Below are 15,355 nucleotides of genomic sequence, written 5' to 3'. Positions count from 1 at the left end.
TTAGCTGTCCCTGCTCCGCTCGAGCCTCCGGCCTGCTGACCCATCCCTGCTCTGCTCGAGCCTCCGGCCCGCTGACCTGTCCCCGCTCGAGCCTCCGGCCCGCTGACACGTCCCCGCACCGCTCGGTCCTCCAACCCGCTGACCCGTCCCCCATCCGCTCGAGCCTCCAGCCCGCTCCATGCCATAGATGGAAAGAGGCTGCTTTGAAGCCCTCACTAAGCCTCTTCCAGAGTCCCGTTCCAGGCTTTCCAGCCCTCACCATGCCTCCACCAGGATAGAGTGAATAGCCAAGGTCTTTTCTCCCCAGGGTAGCAGAATCCAAAACTAGAGGGCATAGGTTAAAGGTGAGAGGAGAAAGATTTAAAAGGGATCTGAGGGGTAACTTTTTCATGCAGAGGGAGTTGCGTGAATGGAATGAGCTGCCAGAGGAAGTGGTGGAAGCTGGTACAATAATATCAGCATGTAAGAGGCATCTAGAAGGGTATATGAGCCAAACGCTGGCAAATGGGACTAGATTAATTTAGGATTTCTGGTCAGCACGGATGAGTTGGCCCAAAGGGTCTGTTTCCATGCTGTACATCTCTGTGCTTCCAAGTCCTTTCTTTTGTTTTATGGTTAATGATGATTTATTGATTAATATTAATCATTAACAAAAGAATGGAGTGTTTGTGATGTTTATATGCGCTGAGAGTGTAAGGATGTGAAATACTTCACCAGGAGCAATTGTACAAGCAAATCCATAAAACCTTGGAAGGGGAGGTCGGTAAGGAATTGAAAGACTTGAAGTAGATTAGCGATAAGGCTGGGAAAATGAAAAGCTCCTACTGAGAGAGGCAGCACAAGTGCAATGGATGAATGATGTGCTGTCTCAAATTACATGATAATGTAATTGTCAAACAAATTTCACATTTTGGAGGGAAAGAAATACTTGAGCAAAAACAAAGGGCACCAATGTTGGGGTGGGTGGTCTTGTAGTGTAGTGATAACACCATGACCTCTGAGCCAGAGCCCTTTGTTCCAGTCCCATGCCAGGACTTGACCATGGAAAGTGAGGTATTAACATGACCATATGGGTTGATTATCAACCTGTAAATCTTTCCAGTAGGTCCAATGACAGTACTTTGCCAAATAAAATCATGAAACAATCTAATGGAAGTCCAAGTCCAAATTGTTGCCATGAAAGAGAGCCTGACGATTGTGGCACAGATGGCAAAAGTAGGTGGATATGGGAAATCCCACCCAAACATGGCATCTATTGTTTCCATGAGGGTGGGAGTAAATTCAGGCTGGGCTTTGTACACATGCATTTTACAGAAGAAGATGGTCATTTAAATCATTACTTACTTCCTCTGATGCGGTAGTTTTGCATCCCTATATCATGCACTTCAACGTGTGCACATTAAATCTGTTAAGAGAAGATCTAAATTCTGTGCGTTAGATTGGGTAGCCAGGATGCCCTTTTATAAAGATAAGGTTCCCCAATGGATATGGTTGCTGAACATATTTTGGGGGTTGTGGGCTAGGGTTCAGGTGCAATTAGGGACATTCACTTGTTTCTAGGCATGGGGGTTGTTCAGATACACTGAGGGGAGATTTTTTTTATATTCACTCATGGGACGTGAGCATCGCTGGCCCGCCAGCATTTCTTGCCCATCCCTAGATGCTCTTGGGAAGGTGGTGGTGAGCTACCTTCTTGAACCTCTGCAGTCCTCCTGCTGTGGGTTGACCCACAATTGTATTAGGGAGGGAATTCCAGGATTTTGACCTAGCAACAGTGAAGAAGTGGCGATATATTCCCAAGTCAGGATGGTGAGTGACTTGGAGGGGAACTTGGAGATGGTGGTGTTCCCATGTCTGATGCCGTGATCTTTCTGGATGGAAGCGGTCATGGGTTCGGAAGGTGCTGTCTGAGGATCTTTGGTGAATTTCTGCAGTGCATCTTGTAGATAGTACACACTGCTGCTACTGAGCGTCGGTAGTGGAGGGAGTGGATGCTTGTGGATGTAATACCAATCAAGTGGGCTGCTTTGTCCTGGATGGTGTCAAGCTTCTTGAGTGTTGTTGGGGCTGCACCCATCCAGGCAAGTGGGGAGTATTCCAACACACTCCTGACCTGTGCCTCTCAGATGGTGGACAGGCTTTGGGAAGTTAGACATAGAATGCTGAGCCCCTGACCTACTTTTCTTGCCACAGTATTTTGTGGCTGGTCCAGTTAAGTTTCTGGTCAATGGTAACCACCCAGGATGTTGATTGTAATGCCATTGAATGGTGACGGTTAGATTCTCACTTGTTCGCAACGGTCATTGCTTGACCCTTGTGGGGCATAAATGTGACTGGTCATCCCATGCCTGGGTATTGTCCAGGTTTTGCTGCATATGGACACAGACTGTTTCAGTATCTGACCGTTGTTAATGATGCTGAATGTCAAGCAGTCATCATCCTATTTATGACATTATAATAGAGGGAAGGTCATGGATGGAGCAGCCGAAGGTGGTTGGGCCAGGATACTATCTTGAAGAACTCCTTATATTCTGCACAATAGATCTTCATATCCATAACTTCATGGTTACATATATTTTTAAAAAAATGCCTGTATTGTGAAATAAGTTTCTAACCTGTCAATTTTGCCAGTTACAGATTTGCATTTTGCTCAGACAGTTCATGGAAGGTCAGTGCCGTTTGCGACAGCAGGAGATTGTTACAGTGCAGCCAAATGTCCCCAGGTAAGCAATTTGATGGTTGAAGAGAACTTATATGCCTGCTGTTTTTCCAATTTACAAGGCAATTGTAGGCTTAAGAATGCATTAAAAGTTTTTTTTTAAAAGAGTAGAGACGTGGTCACCAATTTGCGTAGTATTATCTGTTTTTATTCCGTAATGGGACCTGCAGGAAGTTTCAATTTCCAATGGGCAATTTCCTCCTGCTTCCTAGGAGCCTCTGTAAAAGTCTCTGACTTAGAGTTGAAGGCTTTATGACACTTACCTGAATAGTCACCCAGGAAATGTTAGACAGAAGATGTCTTATCTAACACCTTAAATGATCCCTCAAACTGATTCTGTGTCCTGTCTACCCTCACCAACACTATAGCACCATTACTGATCTGCCCAAGGGATACTGTGCTCTGTATCACTCATAAAGGTGGGCATGTAAAACCTAGCAAGAAATGGCATCGCATTGGGGAGAATTTCAGCATATCAACAAATCGGTCAATGATTGCAGCTCCACTGAATAATCAGGGCCATTATAATTTTATATCCATACCACATCCCACAGAACTAGATCTTCCAAAAATTTCTTTTGGAATGTGAAAGTAGATTCAGCACGCGCAGTGCTCAAAGTGGGTTGGATATAGTCCAGCATCTGTTAGTGCAAATTCTTTGACAGCATAATCATTATCATTGTTTGCGCAAACACAATAATCCACTGGTGTATTTTAAAAAGTTTACACAACAGGTAGGGATTTTCTCAGCGTGACTGATCCACACAGTTGCCATAGGCCATGAACCTGATGATCCCCCGATGTACCACATAAACAATGCTGCTTGCTCGATGAAACAGATAACAGAAGGAGGGTTGCACAAAGGTTATTCCTTAGCTTTGTGAAGAGAATGGTAGAACAGCCATTGAGGCTTCTAATGAATGGCAGGGTTTTTGAGATTGCCAGCTCACTGCCTACAGGGGATGACCTAATGGAGATTTCAGGCTGATTTCAGGTCACCAAATAAAACCCACCCTCCAGCAAAAAACATCATCAGTTAAAATGGAACTGCCAGGAACAATGCAAAGGCCAGGCTTGTCAAATGACCGCACTGCGATGGCAAGCGTGCAATTGCATGGAAACCAAAAATATAATGATCTTTTATGAAAATTTAGCCCTCTATGTTCACTCTCCCTGTTGTTGGGCTCAATGGTTTCAGCTGACTTTGTTATGGGAAAGCATGGTGCGTAGCATTTAACATTTTGTTTATATAAAGTAGCTTATTGCAAATTCAGCAACCAATTTGTATAACATGGTTAATGTAATGAAAAATCTCAACATATTTCACAAGAATATCATTCACTAGGCTTCTCATGTTATACATTTTTCCATTTCATTTAAATGTGAAAGTAGAGTGGCCTGGATTTTTGCCAGAATAACCTTTTGTTTAAAAAAAAAGGGACAGGTGGGTCCCGATTCCAGGATTCCTGACTCTATTCCTGGTGTTTCCAATTTTCAGGAGTGCCTTTTAAGGTAGCAGTTCCGCGGAAGGGTCACCAGACCCAAAATGTTAACTCTGATTTCTGTTCACAGATGCTGCCAAATCTGCTGAGCTTTTCCAGCAATTTCTGTTTTTGTGCCTATTAAGGGTCTAGAGAGTTTTGGGTTACAATCCCAACCTGTTAAGTTCCAGTGTGGAATGGGCATGTCCTACTCTACAATTTTCATTGACTCAGGCCAGTTTTCTTAAAAGAAATTGCAGCTCATGACACCTCAAAGGTGTTGTGAACCATTGTCTGAATGGAGGAAATCAATTAAAATCACATCTTTGTAGGCACTTTCTCCCAAAGCGTACATGCTAAGCCAGGTATTTTCCCCAACTCCTGCTACCCACTTTGAGGATGAAAATTCAGGCCAATAATTTTGGGTCTAAATGAGATAAATGAACTACTGTTTATATTACTATTAGGTTTTAGCCAGAGGATCTCAGTTGGAAACCCCTGAGAAACTCAGTGTTTGAGTGTTTTCCCAGGCCATCACAAATACCCTGACTTTCCATTTAGGTGCCTCTAAGAATGCCTTAATCCCTCAGTTGAAAGCAAGGTTTGTTAAGGTACCATTTATCGCAATGAGAAACCCTCAACATGTTTTGGCACACAAAATCATCTGTCGAGTTTGCATAAATATCTCAATTACATGACATTTGTTTCCCCCCACCCCCCTCCCCCCCAAAATTAAGGCCCACTAATAATTGTGTGGAGCAGAAAGCTCTTGACAAACAAATATACTGTGCTTGTAGATAATCTGGATGATTTATTTGGACTAAAAATAATATACCAGTTTTTCAGACTCTGCTATATAAATTGATCGAAGAGTGATTGACACACATAGCCATCAGCTCAGTGTCAATACAAAGCCATGATCCACAGCTTATGTTTTATACCTTTCTATTCATATTTGTTATGGGAAAAAGGTAGTATATTTTCAAACTGCATGTGAATGTACCGTGGCAATATAAAGAACAAGAACTGCGTAATTGTTCTATTGCTCAATGTAATATTTTAAGAATAATTCCTCACTGGATTATTGGTTTGTGAAATAAAATCTAATCAAATGGGTTGCCTATCATACATTAGAAACAAGACTTTAGGTTCATTTTACTGCCCTTCCACCTTAAACAGAAGTAATGATGGAAAAATATGAATGAGCTTTTTTGTTCTGCTGTATATGCAGTAGAAACAAGAGACAAGTGATGTTGAACTGATTTATATTGTGCTTATTACAAATTTCCTCCACTGATGTAGAGATTTTATTCTGTGCATATAACTGCACCCCCAGCCCCTGCACAGGTAGAGTTTTCTGACTCCATCCTGTCTGTTGTAAAGCCCCCGGCTTAACACCACATCCATTGTTTGACTTGCTTTCTTTGTGGGTTTTTTTTAAAAATTGCTCGGAGGTACATTCACATAATTCACAGCATGCTCAATGGTCCTAAGTCAAGAACATTACTCATGCCTGCCTGCTCCAACAAAAAGGTTAACCTCATTGTGAGATCCACTCTTTCAAACCCTGCTCACCTACAAATAGATAGTGGTTTCCATTGCAATCAGCAGCAGGCTGACTGAACGCCAGATATCTGATGATGTCTGCAGAAAAATTTTGGCCACATCTGATCCCACGTTTTAAAAGTAGAACCTGAGAGGGAACCAAAGTTGTTAGGACTAATTCAAATCGGTAGAACAAACATAGCATCAGAAAGGGGAGGCGATGGCCTTGTGATTTCATTGCTGGACTGTTAATCCAGAAACTGAGTAATGTTCTGGGGACCCGTGTTTGAACCCCACTGTGGCAGATGTTGGAATTTAAAATTTAAAAAAATCTGGTATTAACGGCGTAATTACGATCGTGAATGCGTTGCTGAAAAATCCATCTGGCTCACTACCCTTGAGGGAAGGAAATCTACCATCCTTACCTGGTCTGGCCTACATTTGACTCCAGACCCACAGCAGTGTGATTGACTCTTAACTGCCCCCTGGCCAATTAGGGATATGGACAATAAACGCTGACCTAGCAAGTGGTACCCTCAGCGTAACTTTTTTTTTGTTCACAGGATTTGTTATGAGTCAGTTTTGAGCTGGTCCAAAATGAAGATGGACAGATTTCTGTCTCATTTCCGATCATTTGATTTTAGATAGCGTGGTCTTCCACTTCAAAGAAAACAGGTGGATCACAGTGTTTGTCCATAAGATGAAAAAGATCTAACAATTTCTCTTCCTTTTCTGCAAGCGCAATGCCATTTCACAGACTTTATTCTTTATGTTCAGTTGCAATAGATGTTGGCTCAAGAGGAGGTCTCAAGAGGTGAACAATGAGTTATTTCTGATTACATCTGTCACATTCCTAGCAAGTTGATATATCCCTCGACTGTGCTAGTTGAGTGATTTCTGGTGATTTGATGATAAGTAGGGATACAAGGTCTCTGACAAAATGTTATCAGAGCTATCTCCTTGGTCATTCCAGTAAAACGTTCTCCCTGAATCTTAGACTCGACCTTGAATTCCAGAAACTCAGTAGAAATGTGAAATCCTAAGAATGCATATTTTTACAGATTGCTGATGATAATGATCTGGCTCCAACTTAGACCTGCTTTGCATTGTTGGAGTAAACCTACAGTAAGCAGTTTCTATACTCCTTTGAAAGGCAAAATTTTTAGAAGTTTAAAGCAGACCCAAATGTTTTAAAAAATTCACAACTAAATGTCAGTTTGATATGCATATAATACCCTATTGCAATCCAGTACCACTGGAACATAAGAGTATGATCAAAAGAAGCAGAGAAGTTTTTTTAAAAAATTAATTTGTGGGATGTGGGTGTCGCTGGCTGGCCAGCATTTATTGTCTGTCCCTAATTGCCCTCGAGAAGGTGGTGGTGAGCTGCCTTTTTGAACAGCTGCAGTCCTCCTGCTGTGGGTTGACCCACAATGCTATTAGGGAGGGAATTCCAGGATTATGACCCACGACAGTGAAGGAACAGCGATATATTTCCAAGTCAGGATGGTGACTAACTTGGAGGTGGTAGTGTTCCCATATGTCTGCTGCCCTTGTCCTTCTAGATGGAAGTGGTCATGGGTTTGGAAGGTACTGTCTCAGGATCTTTGGTGAATTTCTGAAATGCATCTTGTAGATAGTACACACTGCTGCTACTGAGCACCAGTGATGAAGGGAGTGGATGCTTGTGGATGTGGTGCGAAGCTTCTTGAGTGTTGGTGGGGTTGCATTCATCCAGGCAAGTGGGAAGTATTCATCACACTCCTGACTTGTGCCTTGTTGATGGCGGACAGTCTTTGAGAAGTCAGGAGGTGAGTTAGTAACCGCAGTATTCCTAGCTTCTGTTCTGCTCATGTAGCAACTGTGTTTATGCGGTGAGTCCAGTTGAGTTTCTGGTCAATGACAATTCCCAGGATGTTGATAGTAGGGGATTCAGTGATGGAAATGTCATTGAATGCCAAGGGGCGGAGGTTAGATTGTCTTTTGTTGGCGATGGTCATAGCCTGGCATTTGTGTGGCGTGAATGTTATTTGCCACTTGTCAGCCCAAGACTGGATATTGTCCAGATCTTGTTGCATTTGAACATGGACTGCTTCAGTATCTGAGGAGTTGCGTATGGTGCTGAACGTTGTTTGCACAATCTGCGAGCATTCCCACTTCTGACCTTATGATGGAGGGAAGGTTATTGATGAAGCAGCTGAAGGTGGTTGGGCCTAGGACACTACCCTGAGGAACTCCTGCAGAGAAGTCCTGGAGCTGAGATGATTGACCTCCAATAATCATGACCATCTTCCTATGTGTCATGTATGACTCCAACCACGGGAGAGTTTGCCCCAGGATATTCGTTGATTCCAGTTTTGCTAGAGCTCCTTGATGCCACACTCGGTCGAATGCAGCCTTGATATCAAGGGCTGTCACTCTCACCTCTCCTCTGGAATTCAGCTCTTTTGTCCATGTTTGAACCAAGGCTGTAATGAGGTCAGGAGCTGAGTGGTCCTGGCGGAACACAAACTGGGCATCACTGAGCAGGTTATTGCTGAGCAGGTGCTGCTTGGTAGCACTGTTGATGACACCTTCCATCCCTTTACTGATGATCGAGAGGAGACTGATGAGGTGGTAATTGATTGGGTTGGATTTGTCCTGCTTTGTGTGTACAGGACATACTTGGGCAATTTTCCATGTTGTCAGGTAGATACCAGTGTTGTAACTGTACTGGAACAGCTTGGCTAGGGGAGTGACAAGTTCTGGAGCACAAGTCTTCAGTACTATTGCCAGAATGTTGTCAGGGCCCGTAGCCTTTGCAGTATCCAGTGTCCCCAACCGTTTCTCGATATCACGTGGAGTGAATTGAATTAGCTGAAGACTGGTAACTGTAATGTTGGGGACCACTGGAGGCGGCTGAGATGGATCATCTACTCAGCACTTCTGGCTGAAGATTGCTGTGAAAGCTACAGTCTTATCTTTTGCACTGATGTGCTGGGCTCATCTGTCATTAGGGTTGGGAATATTTGTGGAGCCACCTCCTCCAGTGAGTTGTTTAATAATCCACCATTATTAAAGGCTGGATGGAGCAGGACTGTAGAACTTAGACCTGATCAGTTGGTTGCGAGATCGCTTAGCTCTGTCCATCACTTGCTGTTTATGCAGTTTGGCATACAAGTAGTCCTGTTTGGTGGCTTCACCAGGTTGACGTTTTATCTTCAGGTATGCCTGGTGCTGCTCCTGGCATGCCCTCCTGCACTCTCCGTTGAATCAGGGTTGATCCCCTGGCTTGATGGTAATGGTTAAGTGGGGGACATGCCGGGCCATGAGGTTACAGATTGTGCTGGAGTACAATTCTGCTGCTGTTGATGGCCCACAGCGCCTCATGGATGCCCAGTCTTGAGTTGCTAGATCTGTGTGAAGTCTGGTCCATTTAGCACGGTGATAGTGCCACACAACACGATGGAAGTTATTCTCAATGTGAAAGCGGGACTTCGTCTCCACAAGGACAGTGAGATGGTCACTCTTACTGATACTGTCATGGACAGATGTAACTGCAGCTGGCAGATTAGTAAGGATGAGGTCAAGTATACTTTTCCCTCTTGTCGGTTCCCTCACCACCTGCTGCAGACCCAGTCTAGCAGCAATGTCCTTTAGGACCCGACCAGCTCGATCAGTAGTACTGCTGCCGAGCCAGTCTTGGTGGTGGACATTGAAATCCCCCACCCAGAGTACATTTTGTGTCCTTGTCATCCTCAGTGCTTCCTCCAAGTGTTGTCAACATGGAGTACCACCAATGGTATATGGTAACCAGCACAAGGTTTCCTTGCCCATGTTTAACCTGAAGCCATGAGACTTCATGGGGTCCAGAGTCAATGTTGAGGACTCCCGGAACAACTCCCTCCCGACTATATACTACTGAGTCTCCACCACTGCTGGGTCTGCCCTGCCCGTGAAACAGGACATATCCAGGGATGGTGATGGTGGTGTCTGGGACATTGTCTGTAAGGCATGATTCCGTGAGTATGACTATATCAGACTGTTGCTTAACTAGTCTGTGAGACAGTGCCAAAATTGGGAGAGCTAAGTCCCAAATATTAAGGGGACTTTGCAGGGTCGACAGGGCTTTTCCAGTGCCTATCTCGATGCCAGGTGATCTGTCCGGTTTGATTTCTTTGAGACTTTGTAGCGATTGGTACAACTGAATGGCTTGTTAGGCCATTTCAGAGGGAAATTGAGAGTCAACCACATTGCTGAGAGTCTGGAATCACATATAGGCCAGACCAGATGAGGGCGGCAGATTTCCCTGAAGGAAATCTGTGAACCAGATGGGTTTTTCTGACAACTGGAAATGATTTTGTGGTTATCAGTAGCTTCCCAATTCTAGACTTTTTTTTAAATGAATTCAAATTCCACCATCTACTGTGGTGGGATTCGAACCTGGGTCCCCAAGACATTAGGTGAGTTTCTGTATTAGCCGCCTAGCCATAATACCACTAGGCCATCACCGACCCCAGAAGTGTAGTAACAATAGAGCTTCCAGGACAATACCCACTTTATATTCTAATATATTTCCTCTTTTTTTGGACCTGGTCATACATTCTGTTGAAAGTGGACAACAGCCTTTAAAAAGGGAATTGGTAGACATTTACAAAACATTGAAAGGGGTAAATGGGCCATTTTAGATGATCCTTTTGAATATCTAGCACAATATGATAACACAGTGTGGAGCTGCAGGAACACAGCAGGCCAGGCAGCATCAGAGGAACAGGAAAGTTGACGTTTGGGTCAGGACCCTTCTTCAGATTGCTCTTGTTCCAGTAGGGTTGTCATTCAGCCACTCAGCCCAAGAATTCCTCAACTCCAAAGACATAAGGATAGATGATGAAGAGACCATGATATTGTTTGATGCCACTGCCCTATTTATATCAATAGACATACCACTAGCAAAGGAAACGATGACAACAATTCTGGAACAAGAGCAATACCCCAGTGAAACCATCTCCAAGGACAACATGCTCAAACTATTGGACCTATGCCTCACCACCCATTTCACTTTCAACGGCCAAACGTACGAGCGAATCAATGGGACACCCATGGGATCACCCATCTCCGGACTCATAGCAGAAGCAGTGATGCGAAGACTAGAAAGGACGGCCTTCCCGCAAATCCAACCAAAACTACGGATACGCTACATGGACGACACCTTTGTCATCATTAAACGGACCAAATTAGAGGAGACACACAAACTTATAAACAACACCCTCACCGGAATCAGATTTACCAGAGAGGAGAAGAAGAACAAACAGCTCCCATTCCTGGACGTCATGGTAGAGCGCAAGACAAATGGGGAACTGCAAACGAAAGTACCCCAAAAAGCCACACACACAGACCAGGTATTGAACTTCAATAGTAACCATCCCAGCACACACAAACAAAGCTGTGTGCGAACACTATTTAAAAGGGCAACAACACACTGCAGCAACACGGAACTACGCCAAGAAGAAGAAGAAGAATACCTCTTCCACGTTTTCAAGGATAACGGATATCCAAAAAACTGGGTCAGAAGATGCCTACACAAACAATATCAGAAAGATACTACACGCCCCGATACACTCATCACACTACCCTACATCAGGAACACGTCGGAACTCACCTCAAGACTCCCACGACCGCTGGGCATCAGAGTGGCACACAAACCCACATCAACCCTACGACACCTTCTCACCCGAACTAAAGACTCACTCCTTGCCATGGACAGGACCTGTGTCATCTACAAGATCCCCTGCAGTGACTGTGAGAAACACTACATCGGACAAACAGGAAGGAAACTAACAACAAGAGTACATGAATACCAACTGGCTACAAAAAGACACGACCAATACTCACTCATCTCAATCCACATGGACAAGGAGAACCACCATTTCAATTGGGACAACACCAAGATCCTGGGACAGGCTAGGCAGAGACAAGCACGAGAATTCCTGGAAGCATGGCACTCCACGAAGCATGCTATTAATAAACATATTGAACTCGACCCCATATACATTCCACTATGAAGGAAAACTGGAAGTGAGGCAATCCATCTCAACGGACCCCAGAGTTTAAAAACCAGGCGGGAAAACACACCGACGCTTCATCGGTGGCTGCACTGAGGGTGTTACCCAGCATGGTAACGAAACGTCTGTGGAATAACAAACCAGCTTGGCGAGCCAACCAACCTCAGTTAGCATTATTCTTAACACCTCTGACTGGGGTGGGGTGGGTGGGGGCGTGGTTGCGGGTGGTGGTGTTGTTTAGCTCAGTTGGCTAGACGGCTGGTTTATAATGCAGAATGATGCCAAAAATTCTGGCACTGGCTGAAGTTACTGTTCAGGAGTCTCCTTCTCAACCTGTACCCTCGCCTGAGACAAGGTGACCCTTACATTAAACCACCACAAGATTAGCTCTCTCCTTATATGAGCGCGCAGCCCTGTGGTCTGGTAGGGACCATGGTCAGTGGTCAATGATGACTTTACCTTGTATTCTGACTAACATGTCTTTGAGGAATGTTAAAATTGTTGGGTGACTTTTAAACAACAGCTTTATTATTGCATTCATTTCGCAGCTGAGTACTTAAAGTCTAATTGAACTTCAATACTTTTATGTTATTGACATTTGACAAACTGCTTTTCAGGGACAATTTAGCATTAACCTAAGTGGTACTGGCCTGAAAATATCGGAAGCATCAAAATGGATTGCACAGGGAAATTACGCTACAGTCAGTGTACGCAGATCACAGGTAAGAGTCGAGGCCAGAAATTGCTGCACTTCCTGTATTTTGTTCAGCTACAGTCAATGCATTCATTACATGTTAAAATTGTTGTTATTTTATACTGTGGTGTTTTCAAAGGAGTCCGATAATAATGAAATGACTAAATCCTGCTTATTTTACACCAGCTGACTTAGAGTACTGAATGAAGCTAGTTATATTGGCCTTAAGACTCTGGCTGCAATTAATACACAGGAACTGGTCATGAAAGACTCAGTTCAATGCTTTCAGTCCTTTAAATCATAGAATCCCTACAGTGTGGAAAGAGGCTATTCAGCCCATAAGAGTCTTCACCAACCTTCTGAACAGCATCCCACCTAGAATCTGCCCTAAATCCTCGCCCTATAGCCCTGTATTACCATGGCTAACCCACCTGGCCTACACACCCCTGGACACTACAGGGCAATTTCACATGGCCAATCCGCTTAACCTGCACATCTTTAATGGCTGAATTCACAGAAATGTGACTGCAGTTATGCAGCACCTTGGGCAAGACCACACCTGGAAGTATTTTGTGCAGTTAAGAGAAAGGATATACTTGCCGTAGCCAGAGTATAAATGTGTTTCACTTGGCTGATACCAGGGATGGCAGGATTGTCCTATTAGTGAATACGGGCCACGTTGAAGCAGAATTTCAAAAGATGAGAGAGAGAGTGCGCATCTGATTGAAGTGGTTGATAACATCCAAAAGGGGCTGGACAAGCTGGATGATTCCCCTGGTTGGGGAGTCTGGAACCAGGCATCACAGCCTCAGGATATGGGAAAATCATTTAGGACTGAAATGAGGAAAAAAATTTCTTCAAACAAAATGTCGTAAATCTGTTAGAGTCCTGTAGCACGGGAGTCCCTGAATATGTTGAGGGAAGGGGAGGAATGTAAGACTATGGCTTGGTGATTTAGAATCAGGCATGATTCTATTGAATTGCAAAGCAGGCTTGAGGGGCAGAGTGGCCTATTTCTGCTCCTCGTTTCTGTACTTCTGTGAAAGGTACGATACAAATGCAATTCTTTTTTCCTATTTAAAGGATGGCACAAAGGTTTATGGAAGATGCGGTGGCTACTGTGGAAAATGTGTTCCTCAAACAAGTACTGGTCTTCTGATGCAAGTACAGTAAAGATGCAGGAGTGACACGACATTTGCAGAAGTTCAAGGAAAAATTTTAAACTACCATGTGGAATGGGACCTGACTGCAGGCAATTTATCACTATGGAGATAATGAACCAGTCCAAATGCCAGCAATCTTTAGGAATTAATGTTCATTGTCTTATCAATGGCAGCTGTAAGAGTGCAATGATTATTTTATCACTTAATTATTTGGAACACACATTATTAGCTTGCTGGTTTAAACTTAATGTTCAAGTCCAGGTCAGACAGTTTTGACATCAAATGAATGGCCTAAATTGCTTATATGACCCCCCAGTGTAGGATAGGAAGGGAAGCGTGCTAAAGCATTGTTTTTAGAAACCAAAGTTCATGTTTAATGTTTTGCAATGGCTGCCTGGGCACATTCATTTTTCCAATCCCAGTCACCCATTCCTAAACATCACTCCCTCTCCCTGTTAATTCTGGAAACTGTTGGCTTGATAGGACATACCGCATCAGTGACAGTGTCATATCACCAATTGGAAGTTGTCTTTTTGAAGGAGTGACCTTAAGGCAATAATGGTGTTTAAAGAGTTTTTTGAGTTTGAATTTCCAGAGCTTGTTATTTATTATAATGTTCAAACAGGTAAAAATACTGAAAGTAAGGAAAATAAACTATGGTTTGACAATGGCAACATGCTGCATGACAAGGGTACGTTACTGGTGCTGGTCTTAAAGTATCAATTCAGTCCCTGTCATTTCTGTCTTAAATGACGAGATATGTTATCGGTGTCTCTGCTTAGCACAGGGCAGCTACAACGTATGATGATGTCCCAGTGATATTGCTACTTGCGTAACAGTTTTCACTTTGCTGGGAGCAGGGTTTGTTACCACTTAAAGTGCATGCAGTTCAGTTTGCTGGTCCGAGTGCCACTTCAAATCACAGAAATAAGTACTGTAAATGAAACAGGTGGTGACACAGATCACTTGAACATTTGCTAACTGCAAAGAAGTTGGCTCTGTAGGAGTTACGGTCTTACTGCTCCAGCAGTTGGCAGTTCGAAAGGGAGAAAATGTGTTGGAGCACAGTACACCGTGCTGTATCAATCACTGTTTCTTATTGCAGTAAGTACATTACATAAGGAAGCCAAGTTTATTTTATTTTGCCAGCCATGTTCAAAACAGTTCTGACTTTTGTCACAACTATCAACCCCAAGGGGGGGAAAAAGTCAACTGTCGATGGGGGAGAAAAAAAAGATGGAGGACATTATTGTAAACCATAGAAACATCACTCCACCCTATAAAATCCAATCATGCTGGTTTTGTGAGCCTTCTAACTCCATTCATCTAATCCTACCAACTTTCTTTTGCTCCTTTTGTGGGCAAAATCAGATTCATACTTGTCTCCTTATCCAGTGACAGGAGTGAGAGATGAAAAAAATGGTGATGGAACTGCCTTGACACTTCTGCTATGTGAACTACAGCCCTCTCAGATTGGCAAATGCAATGTGATTTGTTTTGACTTTGGGCACCAAGAGTGGGTGTCAGAATATATTTTGTTTCTGATTATTACCTCCATTTCTTGTTATGTCATCATAACTCTGGCGTCAGAAACTAGGGACTAACGTTAACCCTGATGCTGTCCTGGGCCTGGCTCACTGTTTGCCTTTAGAAATTCTTATTCCCAAACGTACTTAATTCCTCCAGTTAAAAGAATAGTTGTAGGGAGAACG

At 43.6% G+C, this 15,355-nt stretch overlaps 1 protein-coding gene across 1 annotated transcript in view; it reads left to right on the top strand.

The window, feature by feature from the left end:
• The window catches only part of LOC109912901 (A disintegrin and metalloproteinase with thrombospondin motifs 20-like), a 344,616-nt gene extending 329,842 nt beyond the window's left edge, over positions 1-14,774 (top strand). The window contains exons 37-39 of the mRNA XM_048607987.1: positions 2,632-2,723; positions 12,404-12,508; positions 13,564-14,774. Of these exons, the coding sequence (XP_048463944.1) occupies positions 2,632-2,723; positions 12,404-12,508; positions 13,564-13,653 (287 nt within the window). The 3' untranslated portion in view covers positions 13,654-14,774. The remainder of the gene's footprint in view (positions 1-2,631; positions 2,724-12,403; positions 12,509-13,563) is intronic.
• The last annotated feature ends 581 nt before the right edge of the window (positions 14,775-15,355 follow it).

This window comes from Rhincodon typus, chromosome 18 (assembly GCF_021869965.1).
Source record: "Rhincodon typus isolate 14 chromosome 18, sRhiTyp1.1, whole genome shotgun sequence".
NCBI classification, from domain to species: Eukaryota; Metazoa; Chordata; class Chondrichthyes; order Orectolobiformes; family Rhincodontidae; genus Rhincodon; species Rhincodon typus.
This window is presented reverse-complemented; position numbering and strand designations above follow the sequence as displayed.